This window comes from Plasmodium gallinaceum (assembly GCF_900005855.1).
Source record: "Plasmodium gallinaceum strain 8A genome assembly, contig: PGAL8A_v1_141, whole genome shotgun sequence".
NCBI classification, from domain to species: Eukaryota; Apicomplexa; class Aconoidasida; order Haemosporida; family Plasmodiidae; genus Plasmodium; species Plasmodium gallinaceum.
In genome coordinates this window covers 562893-580913 of record NW_021628302.1, presented here as the reverse complement: position 1 = coordinate 580913, position 18021 = coordinate 562893, and the positions used below count along the sequence as shown (strand labels likewise).

At 16.8% G+C, this 18021-nt stretch overlaps 3 protein-coding genes across 3 annotated transcripts; 2 read left to right on the top strand and 1 right to left on the bottom strand.

Annotated features, from left to right (window-relative positions):
* Positions 1 to 2787: 2787 nt before the first annotated feature.
* Positions 2788 to 5034, top strand: MPP10 (U3 small nucleolar ribonucleoprotein protein MPP10, putative; the record flags this gene model as incomplete). Its single annotated transcript, XM_028673656.1, has 1 exon — positions 2788 to 5034. One exon carries the CDS (start codon positions 2788 to 2790, stop codon positions 5032 to 5034), a length of 2247 nt encoding a protein of 748 aa, XP_028530086.1.
* A 3421-nt stretch (positions 5035 to 8455) lies between these two features.
* PGAL8A_00486200 (conserved Plasmodium protein, unknown function) lies at positions 8456 to 15241 on the top strand (the record flags this gene model as incomplete). The annotated part of the gene is made up of 1 exon (XM_028673654.1): positions 8456 to 15241. The coding sequence occupies one exon, from the start codon at positions 8456 to 8458 to the stop codon at positions 15239 to 15241; it is 6786 nt and encodes a 2261-aa protein (XP_028530085.1).
* Positions 15242 to 16545: 1304 nt separating this feature from the next.
* Positions 16546 to 17397, bottom strand: PGAL8A_00486100 (biotin--acetyl-CoA-carboxylase, putative; the record flags this gene model as incomplete). Its single annotated transcript, XM_028673653.1, has 1 exon — positions 16546 to 17397. The coding sequence occupies one exon, from the start codon at positions 17395 to 17397 to the stop codon at positions 16546 to 16548; it is 852 nt and encodes a 283-aa protein (XP_028530084.1).
* Between the last annotated feature and the right edge of the window lie 624 nt (positions 17398 to 18021).

Below are 18021 nucleotides of genomic sequence, written 5' to 3'. Positions count from 1 at the left end.
TTTTTTTTTTTTTTTTTTTTTTTTTTTTTGCATGAACATGAAAAAACACTAAAATATAGTTATTAAAAAAAAAAAAAAAAAAAAATTAAAAATAAAATAATAAAAGAAATTAATATAAAAGTAAAATATTTAAATTGAAATGTAAAGAACAAATAATATAAAATTAAAATAAGTGGTTATAGAAAACTTATATATAATGCTTTGATTTTATATCTTATTAAAATTTACATATAAAACACGCATTTTTATATAATTTAAATGATAGTTGTATAATTTTTAGGCTAACAAAATTTTTGTGATATTTGTTAATCTACATTATTTTTATTTTTTAATCTTTTTTTTTTTTTTACCTTTTTTTATCTTTGTTTTTAGATTCATGGATAATTATTATTTTTTTCTTTTAAAAAGGTGAAAAAAAAAATTAAAATAAATTAATAAACTTTTAAATTTTTTTACAAAATTTTACTTATTCAGAATATTTTAAGAGAGTTATATGCATATATGTATATATTTATATGTGTTCATATATAAAACACAGAGTTGAATTATTTTTTTAAAATACGTTTAAATTTTTTACATTATTTAAATAATAATATATTTTTTTTCATTTTTTGTTTGAATTTGATATTTTTTACGACATTAAAAAATATTATAATTGAAAATTTATATTAATTTAATTAAAATGTTGCTTTTTATTTTTTCTTAATTATTGCTTTATATGTATATATATATATGAATTATAAATATATTCTTTTTTTTTTTTGTAAAAAAATACATTTTTATGGTTTATAATTAATAACTAATATTTCCATTTCTTTTGTCTTTTAATATTTTTATTTTTGAATATTTTTAAAAAAAAAAAAAAAAAAATTATTTTTATATGAAGTTATAATTTCTTTAAATATATTATTTGGTTTAAAAAAAAAAAAAAAAAAAAAAATAATAAAAATTAATTACATAAAAATATTAGAAGAATGATAGATATTGTTAAAAAGTTGTTCTACACTATAGAATTATACATAATTTTTTTGATAAATTATCTTGTTCAATTTTCTGTTGCATTAATTATATTTATTTTTTATTTTATAAAGATGCTAGTTTTAAAAATTATAAATGTTTATTATTATAATAACAGAATTACACTTCCGAATCATAAAAGAAAAAAATGTTTTTAAAATATTTTTTTTTTAATTAATGAGAAAGTAACTTACATTTTTACATTTCAAATTTTGATAATAATAGTCACCCTTTTCTTTTTTTTTTTTTTTTTTTGTGAATATTTATTTTTATTAAACCTTAAGATTTCTGAGTTTGACAAATACTTGAAAAAAATATTATTAAAAAAAATGAGTAAGAAGAAGTTAAAATGAAAAGAATAAACTGGAAAAGATGGGCATATAAAATTCAAAAAATTCCTTTAGGTATATAAAAATTTTAGACACACATATAAAGAAGGATAATGTAAATGTTAGTAAGAATGTAATATTTATTATAATATTTATATCTTTTTTTAATAGATAAATACAAATATAATGATGAGTATACTTAAAAAATATTAATCCATACTTTTTTTTATTTCTATTCATATATATGCAAATGTATATATTTACATATATTTATACATATATATTTCTTATTTATATTTATGTCTTTTTAAGAAATTTATAATTAAATATTCAAAAAAATAAAATGAAAATTTTATAATAGCTATATAGCGAAAATAAATATTTTTTATTCTTTTAGTAGAATTAGTAATATGAAAGGATAAATGTAGAAAGCTATTATTTATTAGAGCAATTGAAGATTAATGTTGAATTAAATTATTAATATAACATTTTTTTGCATCCAATAGAACAAATGAATATTATAAATTTTTTGAATTATTATTAAACTTATTTTAATATATTTTAGTTTATAATTTGTTTTATTATTATATATAACTTGAAAATACAACTTGTTTGTTTTACTTCGACATAATAGTATTTAACATTTAAATATATAATATTCATTCATAAATTTTTTTTAAAAAACTCTTTTGCGTATGATTTTTAAGATTATTAATATATATTTTTATTAAAAAAATAAAACTTGAATTATTTTTTTAAATTATTTAAAAAATATTATTTATACTTATATACATTTAAATTTTTCTTGAATATAATGGAAGAACTGAAAAAGTTGTAAAAATTATATTTTCTTTAAAACAACATACAAAAATATAAAAGAAATTCTTTTTATTTTTTTCTCCTATTTTTTATATATATCATTTATAATTTTATAAAATTCTTCTTAAAAATAAAATATAAAAAAATTAATTTTTCATTTTATTTTCAATTAAAAAAGATATAATTAACATAAATACATACTATTTTTTTTTTTTTTTAATACATCATATCACATGTTAAAAAAAAAAAAAAAAAAAAAAAAAAAAATTTTCATTTTTTTTTAATATTTTTTTTTTTTTAATTTTACATATCTTTTTATTTGTTCTTTTTCTATTTTTGTTATTTTATTTTATTTTTTTTTATAAAAATATACTTTTATGTTTTACATAGAATATTTGTTTTTGATATAAGATATTTCAAAAAAAAAAAAATTGTTACTTTTAAAAGTATATATATATATATATATATATATATATATATTTAATAATTATTTGTTTTATAGATTTTAATATATTCCCCTAGTTTCAATATATACTTTATTTATTTAAATTATCTATATACTTATTTTTTCCATTTTTTTTTTTTTTTTTTTTTGAAAATATGTATTTAAGATGTTTAAAAAATGGAAGAAAGCGTAGTTAAAAAATATATTGATCTGATAAATTCGTTTAATAAGAACACTGAATTAATATCAAAAAAAAATAATGAAAAAGAGAAAAATGAATTAATTGAAATGATTGAATATTTTTCAAATATATTAATTAAATATTTTTACGATGAGTTTCAAATGGATAATATCTGTATTTCTAAATCAGAATTTGATTCTGATCAGTTATGGTATTTTATTGAATGCCTAATAAGAGAAAAGAAACTTAATGATTTATTTAATTTTTTTAATAATTACGAAAAAGAAATTAATGAAAAAGATGAAAATAAAAAGAAAGATCAAACAAATAATTCTAATTCAGAAGAAGAAACTCATAAAGATAAGATGAACATCAAAAAATATAAAGATGATAATAATGAAATTCTTAAAAAAAAAAGAAAGTCCAATGAAAATGAAGAAGGAAAAAATGAAAATTTTCCTAAAAAAAAAAAAGAGAAAAATGAAGAAAATCAAGAGAAAAATGACGAAAATGAAGAAAAAAATGACGAAAAAACAGATATAGAAGATAAATTTTTTAAATTAAAGGAAATGGAAGAATTTTTAGATAAAGAAGAAAAAACAATTTTAGATGATGAATCAGAAGAAAATTCAGAAGATTACTTAGATGTTAGTTGCACTGAATATGATTTAAATGAATTCAGTTGTTCTTATGATGAAGCTAAAGAGTTAAAGTATCATGATTTTTATAAAGATAAAAAAGAGATTAAAGAAAAAAAAGGAAAAAATGATGATAAAAATGAAGTTCAAAATGAAAGTGAAGATGAAGAAGATGAAAATGAAGAAGATGAAAATGAAGAAGACGAAAATGAAGAAGACGAAAATGAATATGAAAATGAAGAAGAAAATGAAGATGAAAATGAAGAAGAAAATGAAGATGAAAATGAAGAAGACGAAAATGAATATGAAAATGAAGAAGACGAAAATGAATATGAAAATGAAGAAGACGAAAATGAATATGAAAATGAAGAAGACGAAAATGAATATGAAAATGAAGATGAAGAAGACGAAAATGAATATGAAAATGAAGATGAAGAAGACGAAAATGAATATGTAAATGAATATGAAAATGAAGGAGACTCAGAAGAGGATGAATATGATAACGCTGAAGAAAGTAATACATATTCTAAAAATAAGAGTAAATATAATGATGAAAAAATTGAAAAAGAATTAAACGAAATGAATGAATTTGATAGCATGCATAGTGAAACTGAAGATTCCAGTATGCATGATATAATGAAAGATAAAGAAAAAATAGAAAAGGAATTAATTGAAAAAAAACACTGGTCTTTAACTGGTGAAGTTTTTGGTTATGATCGACCAAAAAATAGTATTTTAAAATTAAAAGTAGATATACCAAAAATTAATACATATAATAATAATGATACTTTTATAAATAAAACTATTGGAAATATCGATAACAGCGATGAAAATAATGAAGAATCAAGTAAAAAGAAAAATAATAAAATAGCCTTATTAACAGAAGAAATTGAATTAGTTGTAAAACATCGAATAAAAAATATGCTATTTGATGATGTTGAAAAAAAATGTATTGAAGACTTAGATTTAAATGACGATAATAATGATGAAGTAAATTTTGATAATTTAAATTTTTCAAAAAGTAAAATAAGTTTAGTTGATGAATATACAAAAAAATATGAAGAAGAAATAAAAAGTAGTCAATCGAAAAACAAAGAAATAAATATACAAAAGATTGAAATTATGAATTTATTTAAAAAAATAATACATTGTTGTGATTCATTGTCAAATGACTATTATATACCTAAACCAGTTTTATTAAATGATAAAAATAACAAAATTGCTAGTTTAAATATAGAAGAATGTGTACCAATTATTTTATCTGATAAAAGTAAAAAAGCACCTGAAGAAAATTATAAACCCAATCATATAAAACAACCTAATGAAATGAATAAACAAGAAAAAAAATCACTGAGAAAATCCAAAAAGGTAAAAAGAAAAAAAAGTTTATTACATCATTTTAAGGATAGTAATATAAGTGAATTAAAAAAGAGAAATAATTATCTTATGGAAAAAAACAAAAAAGAAAAAGAAGAGAAACTAAATAAAATAAAATATGGTGTTAGTTCAAGAGATAAGCTGTTAATAAACAAAACAGAAAATCGATATAATTTTAATAAAAATATATCTGAAGCAATTAATTTTGATAAAAAAAAAAAAAAATAAATATTATATTTTTACCCTTTTTTTTTATTTTTTATTACTCTGTTATTTTTATATTTTTATGTGTATTTTTTAATCTAATTATTATTTATGTGCAGAATATTTTTTTTTTTTTTTCAAAACATTTGTAACAAAAAATTCGTTTTGCTTTGATTATATTAATATTTTTGCTTTTTTCTAATATTTTTTTTTTTATTATTATATTAAATTTTTTATTTATATTTTAATTGTGTTTATTTTATTTTATTATTTTTTTTTTTTATTATTATTAATTCTTTTTCTATTTTGAAACTTTTCTATATTATGTTTTCTTCTAAATTTTTTTCAATATACAAGAATTTTTAAAATTATTAAAATAATAAACATTTTTATTTTTGAAATTTTTTCTCGACCACGTAATAAAAAAAACCATCGAGAATTACTCGATTCAAAACCATTTTTATAAATATTTTTTATTCTATTTTTTTTGTGATTTTATTTTAATTCGTTAAGAAAAGTAATATTTAATATATATATGCATGTAATATTTTTTTTTTTTTAATAAAATTGATAAATTTTTTAACAATGTATGCTCATAAAGAAAAAAAAAAAAAAAAAAAATCAATGTTTCTATGAATTTTAATATTGCATTTATGCACGCATAAATGAATAGTAGAATTAATAACGTATTTTCCCTATAAAATATCTTATTTAATTTATTTTAATACATGTGTAAAATGTTTTACAACCAACATATTATATAGACTATTATTTCGATTATAATTGTATAAATATTAAAATATAAAATATTGTATGATTTCCTTTAATTTTAATATAAGAATTACAAAAAATATAAAACCATCTTTTTTTTTTAAATATTTTCAAATATCTTTTATAATTATTTATAATTTTTTGTAAGTTATCATGTGAATTTTTTTATTTAACGTATTTTTATGATTTTTTTTTAAACGATAAATATAAAATACTTTTTCATTTAAATGGACGAAATATGCATCAGCAATGTAGACTATAAAAAATGCAAGCAAAAAAAAAAAAAAAAAAAATACTTATATTTAGTTGTTGGGTGCAAATTATATTTTGCATATGTTTGTATTTTAAAATTATTTAAAAAAATATGTGTCTTTATAAGTGAAATTTTTATATATTTTTTTTTTTTTTTACTTTTAATAATATTTTTATCATTGGTTTTACGAGATTTTGAGTTTAAATTTTTTATTAAATAGAAAAGAAATTATGACATGCATTTAAAAAAAAAAAAAAATAGATGCAAAAAAACAGAATAGATAAGGTGAAAAAGAATGATAATATATACCTATATACTATTAGTAGAAATAAAATATTTTACATTTAAAAATTATTAATATAAAAGTAAGCATCCACTTTTTTATAAAATATTAAGACAGTATTTCTGCAGTTAACACCCAAATTAAAATTTTAATACAAAGGTGAAAGATATTTTTTTTTTTTTTTTTATTATGATTATTTCAGCATATTCTCTTATTTTATTTTATTCTTTCTTTTCTTTTCTTTTTTTTTATATAAAGAATCTATAATAATGTATAAGTGTCGTATAAAAAGATATAAAACAATAGATAAAAGTTATTTTAAATTTTAAAAATATATTAAAGAAGAAAACGTTTTATAAATATTTAAAGATACTCTAATAATGTATTATCATAAAAACAAATAAAATAGAAGGTTAAAAGTTGTTTTGTCAAATTTAAAAAAAAAATTTATTTAAGTGATAATTATTGCATACAATTTTGCTTTAAATATTTGGTATTCAAAATTATCAGTTTAAATACTATATATATATATCTATATATATATATATATACATATATATTTATTTACATATATATATATATAAATATATATATATATATGAATAGAATATTAATCATTATATTAAATAGAGAAATAAAAAACTACTTCATTTTATCCTTTTTTTTTTATCTTTAATATATTTTACCAAATATTTAATGTTTTTATTTTATTTCATTTTTTTTATTTTGCTAACACTTCTATGATATTCGAAAAAAAATAATAACCTAAAAATACATAAAAACATATAAAAAAAAAGAAATTGGAAATTCTTTAAGAGATCCAAGATAAAGTTAAATTAGAATTTTTTTTTTTTTATCATATTTTTTTTTATCTAGTATTTTTTTTTTTTTTTTTTTTACTTTAATATGATTATTACATCTTTCGGTTTATTCTATATAGTATATTACAATTTTTATGTGTTTTTAATATAGTGTTTGTTTTTTTTTTTTTTTTCTCTTTTTTATTTAAATTTTTATGTATAAAGATAAAAGGTATAAATATTACAAAATATTTTTTTAAAATAAAATAAATATTTTTACACATTAAAATACTTGTATCTTTTTATATTTTTTTTTTTTTTTTTAAATATTAGAGAAAAACTTATATTGTAAAATATCACCAACTAATAATCAAGTATATTGTAAATACATTTAATATTATTATTATATATATATTCTTTTTTTCTTAATGATATTAAATGTAATTATAGAAATTTTTTTATATTCTTAAAAAAGAAAAATAAAAAAAGATGGAAATTTTTTATTAGAATATTTGTAAACGCTTTTTTTTTTTTTTTTTATATGTATTAAATAATTTTTGTATGAGTATACTAGAATTTTTTTTTTTTTGTTAACTACATGAAAAGATAAAAAAAGTTTAGATACAATTTAAAATTTTTTTTTACCATTTTCTTTTTTTTTTTTTTTTTTTTATTTTTTTTTGCATTAATATTTAATTTGTGAATTTTATTGCATTTTTTAAGATATATATATATATATAGAAGTATCCATTATTTCATCATTTGTTTCTTATTTTATATACTCATTTTCTCTCTAGAAAAAGAAAACAAGAAAAAAAAAAGGAGAAAAGAAATAATAAATGAAAAAAAAAGATAAATATATAATAAATCAATTACTAAGTAATCATAATCAAATATAAGTGTAGACAATAATAAAAAAAAAAAAAAAAAAGAATTATCTACTTACATATATTTGTGATATACAAATTAAAATGGTTAGATGTTGTTGATTCTACTTCACAGTGTTTTTATTTGAGATACATAAATAGAATTTTATATTATTATTATTTCTTTTTTTATTCTTCCTTTTTTATTTTTTTTTTTTTTTAAATAAATATAATTTGAAAGATAAATTATATAGTATATTTTAAAAATATATATATATATATATACATGTGTAAGATTTGTTCTTTTTACTTTTTTTTTTTTTTTTAAGTAATTTATTTCATTTATTTATAATATATTATTAGTTTTTTTAAAATATTTGATATTGAAATTTAAAAATTTATTTATTCTGTGTTTGAATTTTTTTTTTTTTTTTTTTTACGGTGCTATATTAGCACTTGAATAATTTTAAAAATGCTTAATGGCGGATATATGAATAATAAAAAAAGCAAAGATCAAATCAAATTATTAATGCTTGATATAGATATAAAAAAAGATTTTGATGAATTAGAAAATCCAAAAAGGTGTTTAAAAAAAGATTCTATTTCTTTGAAAAAGTTGAATTCGAACAACTTAACTTTTTTAAAATCTATAAATAATGCAATACGTGATAATTTAAAAAAGGAAAAACATAATAAAGATGAGAATATTTCAATGCTTAACTTAATACATGATGATTTTTTAGATGCAGAAAAAGTTCTAAAGGAGGAAAGGATATTATTCAGTGAAAAAAAAAAAGATGACTATCATGGGAGATATACTAAAGAAAAAGAAAAAATACAACACAATGAATATAAGGAACAAAATAATATACTAAGGAAAGAAGATAAAATAGAAAATAAAGAAAAACAAAAAATAATAGAGAAATATAATAAAAATCAAGAAAATGATTGTTATAATTATTATAAAGAGGAAGAAAAAACAGAATTAATAACAGAAGTAAATGAAGTATACCTATTTAATGTAAACAGTAAAAATAAAAAATCAACATTCAATGAAGAAAATGATGAAAATAAACTAAATGAATTATCACATGCATATGAAAATATTTTAAGTACGCATGAGAATTATCATGGGCACCTTTTAGATATTGATGATATTACTTTTCATTCATTGAATAAGTTAAACAATAAATACTTAATAAATGAAGATGAAAATGAATTATCTAATGAAAATATTTATGAAGAGGGATGCAGAAAACAATCAGAAACCCTTTCTTCAAAAATTAATGATTCTTTTTATAATAATTTCTGTAAAGAAATAAATAATAGTAAAGGATATGAACAAGAAGATATAAATGATTCGCTAAATAATTTTTCTTTTTTTAATTATGAAGACCATTTAAAAAATAAGGATGACATTAATAGATATTTAAAAAATAATATTTTCTCTCCTTTAATAAATAAGTGGAATGAACAAAAAATTAACAAAAATGGAAATTATGAAATGAAGGAAGAAATAAATTATGATATCACATTTAATAATTTAAATACATATAAGAACTCAATTGGTAATATAAAAAGCATGAAAAATGAGCATAATGTTAAAAGTGACATAAACTATTTTAGTAGCATCAATAATAATACATCTAAAAACACAGTAAATAAAACATACTATAATTTAAAGGATAATATTTCAAATAATTTACCTAAAAAATTCTCTTCATGTATAAACGAACAAAAAACACTTAATAATATATGCTATCGTAATGAAATAAGCAATGAAGAATCTTTATATTTAATGAATTATATAAATATTCTTGCAAATAATGATATTGAAGTAGAGAGTAGAAACATGAAATTAAAAGAAAAAGATACTAATGAAGAAAATGAAGAATTTACGAATTTAAATAGTAGTATTTCATTAGATACCTTAAATTATTTGTACAAAAAATATAATGAATACACATGCACAAATAATAATTATGATGAAGACATTATTAGTAACAATGAAAATAAAATTTTATCTAATGTGAAAGTTGAAGATTCAAAAAAAAGAAAAGAAAAGAATTATTATTCATTTTATGATAAATTAGAATGCATGAACATATTAAATTATGATTGTTATAATTTAAAAAATGGAAAAAATAATGTTGAGATAAATTATATTAATGAGAAAAAAGAAAATGAATATGACAATGAAATGAAAGATAGTAATAAAAAACATATATCAACAAGCGAAAGAGGTGTAGAATATTTCAATAATGAACAAGAATTATCTTATATTAGTAATAATAATAAAAAAGATAAATTAAACACAAAAAAATTAAATTACAAGGATATCTTTAGTAGAAATGTTAGTGAAAATAGTGAGTCATTATATATTAATGAAAAAACAAAAAATTACAAAAAAAATGAATCTTGTAATAATAACAAAAATTATATAAGAGTAAGAAAATATAAAAACGTGAAAAAAAAATTGAAAAACATGAATTTTTTTTTATTTTGTGGAGAAGAAATATCCAGTAATAATTTAGATGTATATGAAAAAAATAATATTTCTTCAGCTTTTTATAATAAAGACAATTTATTTTTTGTATCATCAAACAATCAAAATAAATTAAATTATAAAAATAAAAATTATATGTGCGAATATTCAGAAACAGAAACTTCTTTTTTAAATGACAATGAAAAAAAAAACATTAACAAGCAAGGTCAAAAATTACAGAAAAAGTTGAATGATTTAAAAAAAAAAGAGAGAGAAAAAAAAGAAACAGAACAAAAAAAAAAATATCATTCATCACTAAAAGAAGAAAAAGAAGATAGTATGGAGCATAAAAAAAACAAGAAAATTTATAACAACATATATAATGAAAAAAATGAAGAAAATATGGAAACTCATAAAAATGAGGTAGTGAATTATAATAATCTCGTATTATGTAAAAATAAAAGTACAAATAAGGAAAATTTTTTAAAAAATATATTATATATTAATAGGAAAAGAGTAAGTAATAATGATAATGTTTCTGACTGTAGTATATATAGTAATAAATATAAAAAAAATTTAAATAATAGTAGTAGTAGTAGTAGTTCTAATGTTTTAAATATCAATAATACTAGTCTTATTAGAAGTAAAAGTAAAAATTCAATTAATCAAAAAAAGAATGGAAATATAGATAAGGATTTACTTAATAATAATAAAATGGAAATTTTTTGTTATGAAAAAATATTCAAATTAAAGGAAAAAGATTATATTTACGATGTACTTTCAAATAAAAGCAATAATAGTTATTTCAATAACAATAAAATGAAACTTTCTAATAAAGATTGCAACAAAAATGTAAATACTTTTTGCATTAGAATAGAAAAAAAAGAGAAAAAAAAAAATAGTTCAAATGAAAATAGTTTTTCTTTTTTACAAAAAACTGAGAAAAATTCTAATAGAAACGAAGAAAATATAGTAAGTCTATGCAATTATAAAAGTAAATATAAAAAAAAGAATAGTGATAATAATTGTATATATGATAGTAATTCTCATAATATATTTACACACTGTGGTTATGTTAATAAATATGCAAATAATAATTTTTGCTATGTTGAAGAAATAGAAAAAAGTCACAACTTATTTAAAGAAGAAATAAAGGAAAGCATAAATATTAGGAATAAAATAAAAACATATAAACACAAAAATATACTAGAAGTTAATGCAAATCTTTTAAAATACTTGAAAAGTAATTTTGAAAAAAATAAGTACTATAATAATAATAACTTAATAATGAATTCAAATAAGCAAAAAGATGTGAAAAATAATCTATTTGAAAACTTCGATTCATTTTTTTGCAAATTCAAGAATACTGACAAGAATGAAGAACATTTAAATAAGGAATCTTTTATGTGTAATACAGGATACAGTAATAAACAAAAATCACTTGAAAACATACACAATCCACACGAAGACAATAACACAGTTAATATAAAAAATAAAATAGCAAATAATCATATTAAAAAATGTAGTAATAATAATATTAATAGTACTACAAATACTACTATTGCTAATAATACCAATACTCATATTATTACTGCAACCAACAATAATAATAATAGAAATGATAATATTACAACTGATAAAAATACTAGTACTGCTATTAATAATAGTAGCAAAAAAATTACTACAATTAACAATAATACTAATAATTATAGTCCTAACACTAATAGTAGTAGTAGAAATAATACTGTTAATAATTATAATAATAATAACAATAACAATAATGATAATAATAATAACAATAACAATAATGATAATAATAATAACAATAACAATAATGATAATAATAATAATAATAATAATAATAATAATAATAATAATAATAATAATAATAATAATAATAATAATAATGATGGTAATAATAATAATAATAATAATGATGATGATGATGATAATAATAATGATGATGATGATGATGATAATAATAATAATGAAAATAATAAAAATAGTGATAGTAACAGTAATAGTGATAATAATAGTAATAGTGATAGTAATAGTAATAATAAAAATAATAATAATAGTGATAGTAATAGTAATAGTGATAGTAATAGTAATAATGATAGTAATAGTAATAGTAATAGTGATAGTAATAGTAAAATTAATACTAATAGTTATAATAATAATAATAGTAATACTAAGAATAGTAAAAATAATGCCAATAGTAGTAAAAATTGTACTAAAAATAGTAAAAATAATACCAATAGTATTAATAATAATACTAATAGTATTATTAATAATACTAATAGTAATAACATTAATAATAATATAAGAAATAATAATAATATAATCAATGATAATACTAATACAGCTAATAATGAAACCATTTTAACTAATAATGATACTAATACAAATAATACTCAAATTAATATTAATACTAATAGAACTAATAATAACCCCAATAATAATAATATTAATAATAATAATAGCAATACTATTAATGAGAATAATTATATTAATAGCAATATAAACTTGAATGAAATTAGCAATAATATTACTAATAATAATATAACTAATACTAATACTTCTACTAATAGTAGTATTGAGATATTTTTTAAAAATAATACTAATTCTACTATTTCTAATAATAATAATGAAAGTAATAGTAGTAGTAATAATAATAATAATTTTAATACAACTATCAACATAAATAATATTAATAGTAATGATTACAATATAAATGGCAATATTAGTAATCATGAAACTTTTTTTTCATCTGAAGTAAAAGATTTAATTGAAAAAAATATAAGAAATGAAACAATATTAAATGAAGAAGATCTAGAATCATTTGAGCATATAAATGAAAATATAATTTTAACGATGCAATGGAATATTAAAAAAGTATCCTTATTATATTCAAGTGAAAGCAATTTTGTGGTTTCACCTGAATTTAAAACAGATACAAATATAAATGATTTTTTTATTTTGTTAAATATAAATAATGATTCTGATTTTTCATATGAAAATTCAATAGGTATTTTATTTTCTTATACTGGATTTTGTGACGTTATATTTTCAGTAAGTTGTGGTGAATATAAAAAAAAAAATGCCTCTTATAATTTTTCAATTTTTCCTTGGTTTGGTTATGATAATTGGGGTATCCTAAAAAATTGTGTGAAAAATGATAAAATATCTATTACTGTTGATATTCATAAAATAATAAAAAAAAATTGCATAAAAGATATTTTTTTAAATAGCATTATTTCTAAAATCAAAAATGAAAATAATAATTTAAATTGTAACAAATTCACTAAAGAAGATAGTAATAGTTATAAAGTAACCTATATAAATAATAAAATTAGTAACAATAATAATATGTTAAATGATATGAGTAATAATTTGAATGACATATATAATAAATTAGTTAATGTAAATAGTAAAGGAAAAGATATAGTAGAAAATAAATTAGTCCCTAATGATAGATATGAACTAAATTTTTTTAGTAGAAATATTGAGAATAATAACGATAGAGATACTAATAGTAATGAAAAAATTGATCATATTACCAAAGATAACTTTAAATATGATAAAAATAGTAATTGCTTATTTCAGATGGAAAAAAATGAAAAGAATAATTTGCTATATATGAAATTACGCTCAGAAATACCTGATAATAGTAATAATAAATATTCAAAAGTTCATGATTTTTATATGAACAAAACAAATAATGAATATAGATTTGAAAACATTTTTAATAGGAATATTAGCAGTAATAAAATGAAAAATATGTTACAAAAAAATAATGTTCCCATAGTTTTTAATAAAAAATATTATAATAACTATAAAATGAAGGATAAGTATCCTGATAATATCTCTAATAGAAGTAATAAAAGTGACAATAAAAATGATGATTATGAGGGAAACTTTATTAATATATTAAGACTTCGTAGCAGTTCAATTAATAATAAAGATTTCCATATGAAAATTTGTTCTCTGAAAAACAAGAGTAATACATGCGTTTCAAATAAAAATAATACAAACGATATAAGCAAAATAGAATCAAATATTTTAAACAAGAATGATATGGATAATATTTTAAATGAAAAGGAGAATTTATTAAAAAAACAGGATTACATAAAAAAATCATTTGAAAATATACTTAATAATAATAAATCAAATTTTGCATATAATTATAAACTAAAAGGAATAAATAACTTTATGCAGGAAAGTAATAATTATAAATGCAATAGTTTTGATCATATAATTTTTAAAAATGATGAAGATATGGATAAGAAGAATAAAAAATTAAATGATCAAATTACATTTGAAAACTTAAATAAGAACAAACTTATATACATAAAAAATCAAAATAATAATATTGTTAATTCTTTTGACACCAAAAATAATAAATTAAATAATATAAATAAATTTTTTATGATGAAAAAAAATAACATTATTTCCAATAAGTTTAGGAAAAGTGAGTTATATTTTATGTTACAAAATAATAATATCGATTACGGTTCTGCTACGATTAATAATAATAGTAATGATAATAATACAAATATTATCACTACTACTAATAATAACAGTAGTTATAGTAGTAGTAGCGGCAGTAGTAATAGTAACAGTAATAGTAATTGTAATAGCAACAGTAATAGTAATAGTAATAATAATAATAATTCTAATAGTAATAAGAAAAAAGACAATAATATTACTATTACAAACAATTATAATAGTAATAGTAATAGTAATAATAATTATTATTATAAAAAAAAATAAATATGTAGAATTTACATAATTGTAACAATAACTTTTTTTTCTAGATATAGTATCTTCCCATAATATAATAATATAAAAATATGAAGAATTTAAGTAATTATTTAAAACGTCAGGAGGAAAAAAATATTAGTAAAAATGAAATAAAAAAAAATAAATTGATAATAAAATATATAAATTTACAAAAAAAATAAAAAAAAAAAAAAAAAAATAAAAAAAAAAAAAAAAAAAAAAAAAAAAAAATAAAAAAAAAAAAAAAAAATAAAATAAAAAAAAATCTGAATCGATTAAGGAATTAACATCTATTCATTAAATATTTTTTTTGACGTCATATATAAAGAGTTTAGTGATATAAAAAGTAAAATCATAATTTATCCAAAATTTTAATGATAATCATTAAGAATATTAATCTTAATGACACTTATATTTACATAAATATTATCATAAAAAAAAAGTAAAATTTTTTGTTTTTTTAAATTTACACATTTTACATAAAATTTAATAGTTTGACACATTTTTGAAAAATTAAAATAAATTCTTTTTATAAATACGATATTATAATGATTTAATAATTAAACGTTTCTATAAAAAGAAAAAATTAATAATATATAATAATGTAAATAACATACTTTTATAATTCTATTAAATAATATGTTATATATAATTTTAGCATATATTTACTATTTTTTAATTTTTTTTTTATAAAAAACTAATTTCTAATATAAATTTCAGAACATTTAAAAAAAAAAAAAATATTAGAATTATACAATACATTATTATATATTTAAAAAATATTTATTACATACATATTTTTATTTAATTTGTTTAAAAGGTGATATTTTTATTTGTAAGTTTTTATTTTTTTTTTTTCCTTTTTTTCTTTCTATAATTGCAAAAAAAATTTAAGTTTTAAAATATTCTTATACAAAAATATTTTAATTATAAAATTTTATGTAAAATTGATCACAGTATATTTTTTGTATTTTTTAACCAATTGAAGTAATAAGTTATTTTTTGCTCTTTTTATATTTTTGCTATATTAAACATTTTATAAAAATTACACTCCGTATTTTTCATATATTCATTTGTGTATTTTATTAATTCGCGTCCAGTTTACCTAATTAAAATTTCATAGAGTTTTCCTTTATATTTTTAAATATAAGATAATACAAAGATATTTAGATTATTTTTTTTTTTTTTTTTTTAGAAATGAATTACAATTTTTCATATTTTTAATTTTTGATAATGCAAATATTATTAGTATATTCATATGTAAATAGAGGAATATTATGCACGAGGTTAACTATTTAGTTACCTTCATTAAGATACAAATGACCATTATTTATATTAATAATTTGATTATTTTCATTTAATAATAAGATGGAACCATCATCAAGTAATCCTTTTAAGTATCCAGTTATTTGTCTATTATCTTGATCTATTAAAATTTTTTTTTCATAATATAAAAGTCGAATTTTTATATAATCTAAAAATGCAGAAAATCCTTCATTACGTAACTTTTTAATAGATGCATGAAAATTCTCTATTAATTTTTGCATTACATCTTCTACAGAAGGGATCAAGCTGGGAACATCGAAATCCTGTTCTAATTCTTTTTTAATTGATGTATAATTATTACTTAATAAATTTTTATCATCTCGCAAGTCTACATTAATACCTATACCAACCATAATACAAACATAATTTTTTGATAATATATCATCATCAAAATGATATAAGTTAACAAGACAACCTGAAATTTTTTTATTATTAATTAAAACATCATTTATCCATTTAATTTGAGTTATTAAATGAAAATATTCTAAAGTTTTACTAATAGCTACAGTAGATGTTTGTGCTAAACAACTCACTTTATTTATATCTCTTTTATCCCATAAGAAAACAAAGGTTGCAAATATATTTCCTTCTTTAGATAGCCAAAATCTATTAATATTCTTTTTTGTGTCTCTTGTTCCTATTCCATTTGTTTGAGAATTACAACTAACAATAATCATATTGTCGTCCTTCAATTTGCCAGTTTCAATAAATAATTGCATATTTCTTTTACAGTATAATTGTGTTGAATCTAATACATCAAAATGAAATCTCAATGCATTGATTTCAGAATAAAACTTTTCAAATAGTATTTTTTCTTGCATTTTCAGAATATATGCCTTTAAAAAAAAAAAAAAAAAAATATTTAATAAACTGTATTCTTATAGAAAAAAAAAAAAAAAAGGAATTGACAATTATATTTTTCATATAGAAATCTTTACTTAGAATTTAAAAAAAAAAAAACAGAAACTAGAATGAATAATTTATATAAGAATAGTATTAATTCTTTCATCACATATCGTTTCTTTAAAATGTATATTTATTTTTGTATTAATACATGCAAAATGTAGAAAAAAGGTAGAGTTTTTGTTTAAAACGAAATTAATCTATTAAATACTAAAAGGAATAATTTTAATTTTTAATAAAAAAAAAAAAGCCAGAAACAAAAAAAAAAAAAAAAACAAAAAATGAGATATTTTACTTTTTTTTTAATTAACAAAAAACTAATGGAATAAAAAATTATATATACTTACACTTTTTTGAAGATGTAATTAAAATACATATTCCAAGTGAAATAAAAAAAAAAATGTATACCATTAATTTATCTTAACTAGTTTTATAACTATAAAATCCTTGAAGATGTTAATTTAAATTATTTCCTAATTGAATATATTGTAATTTTCCTTTTTTCATTTTAAATGTATTATTTTATACTAATGTTTCATAAA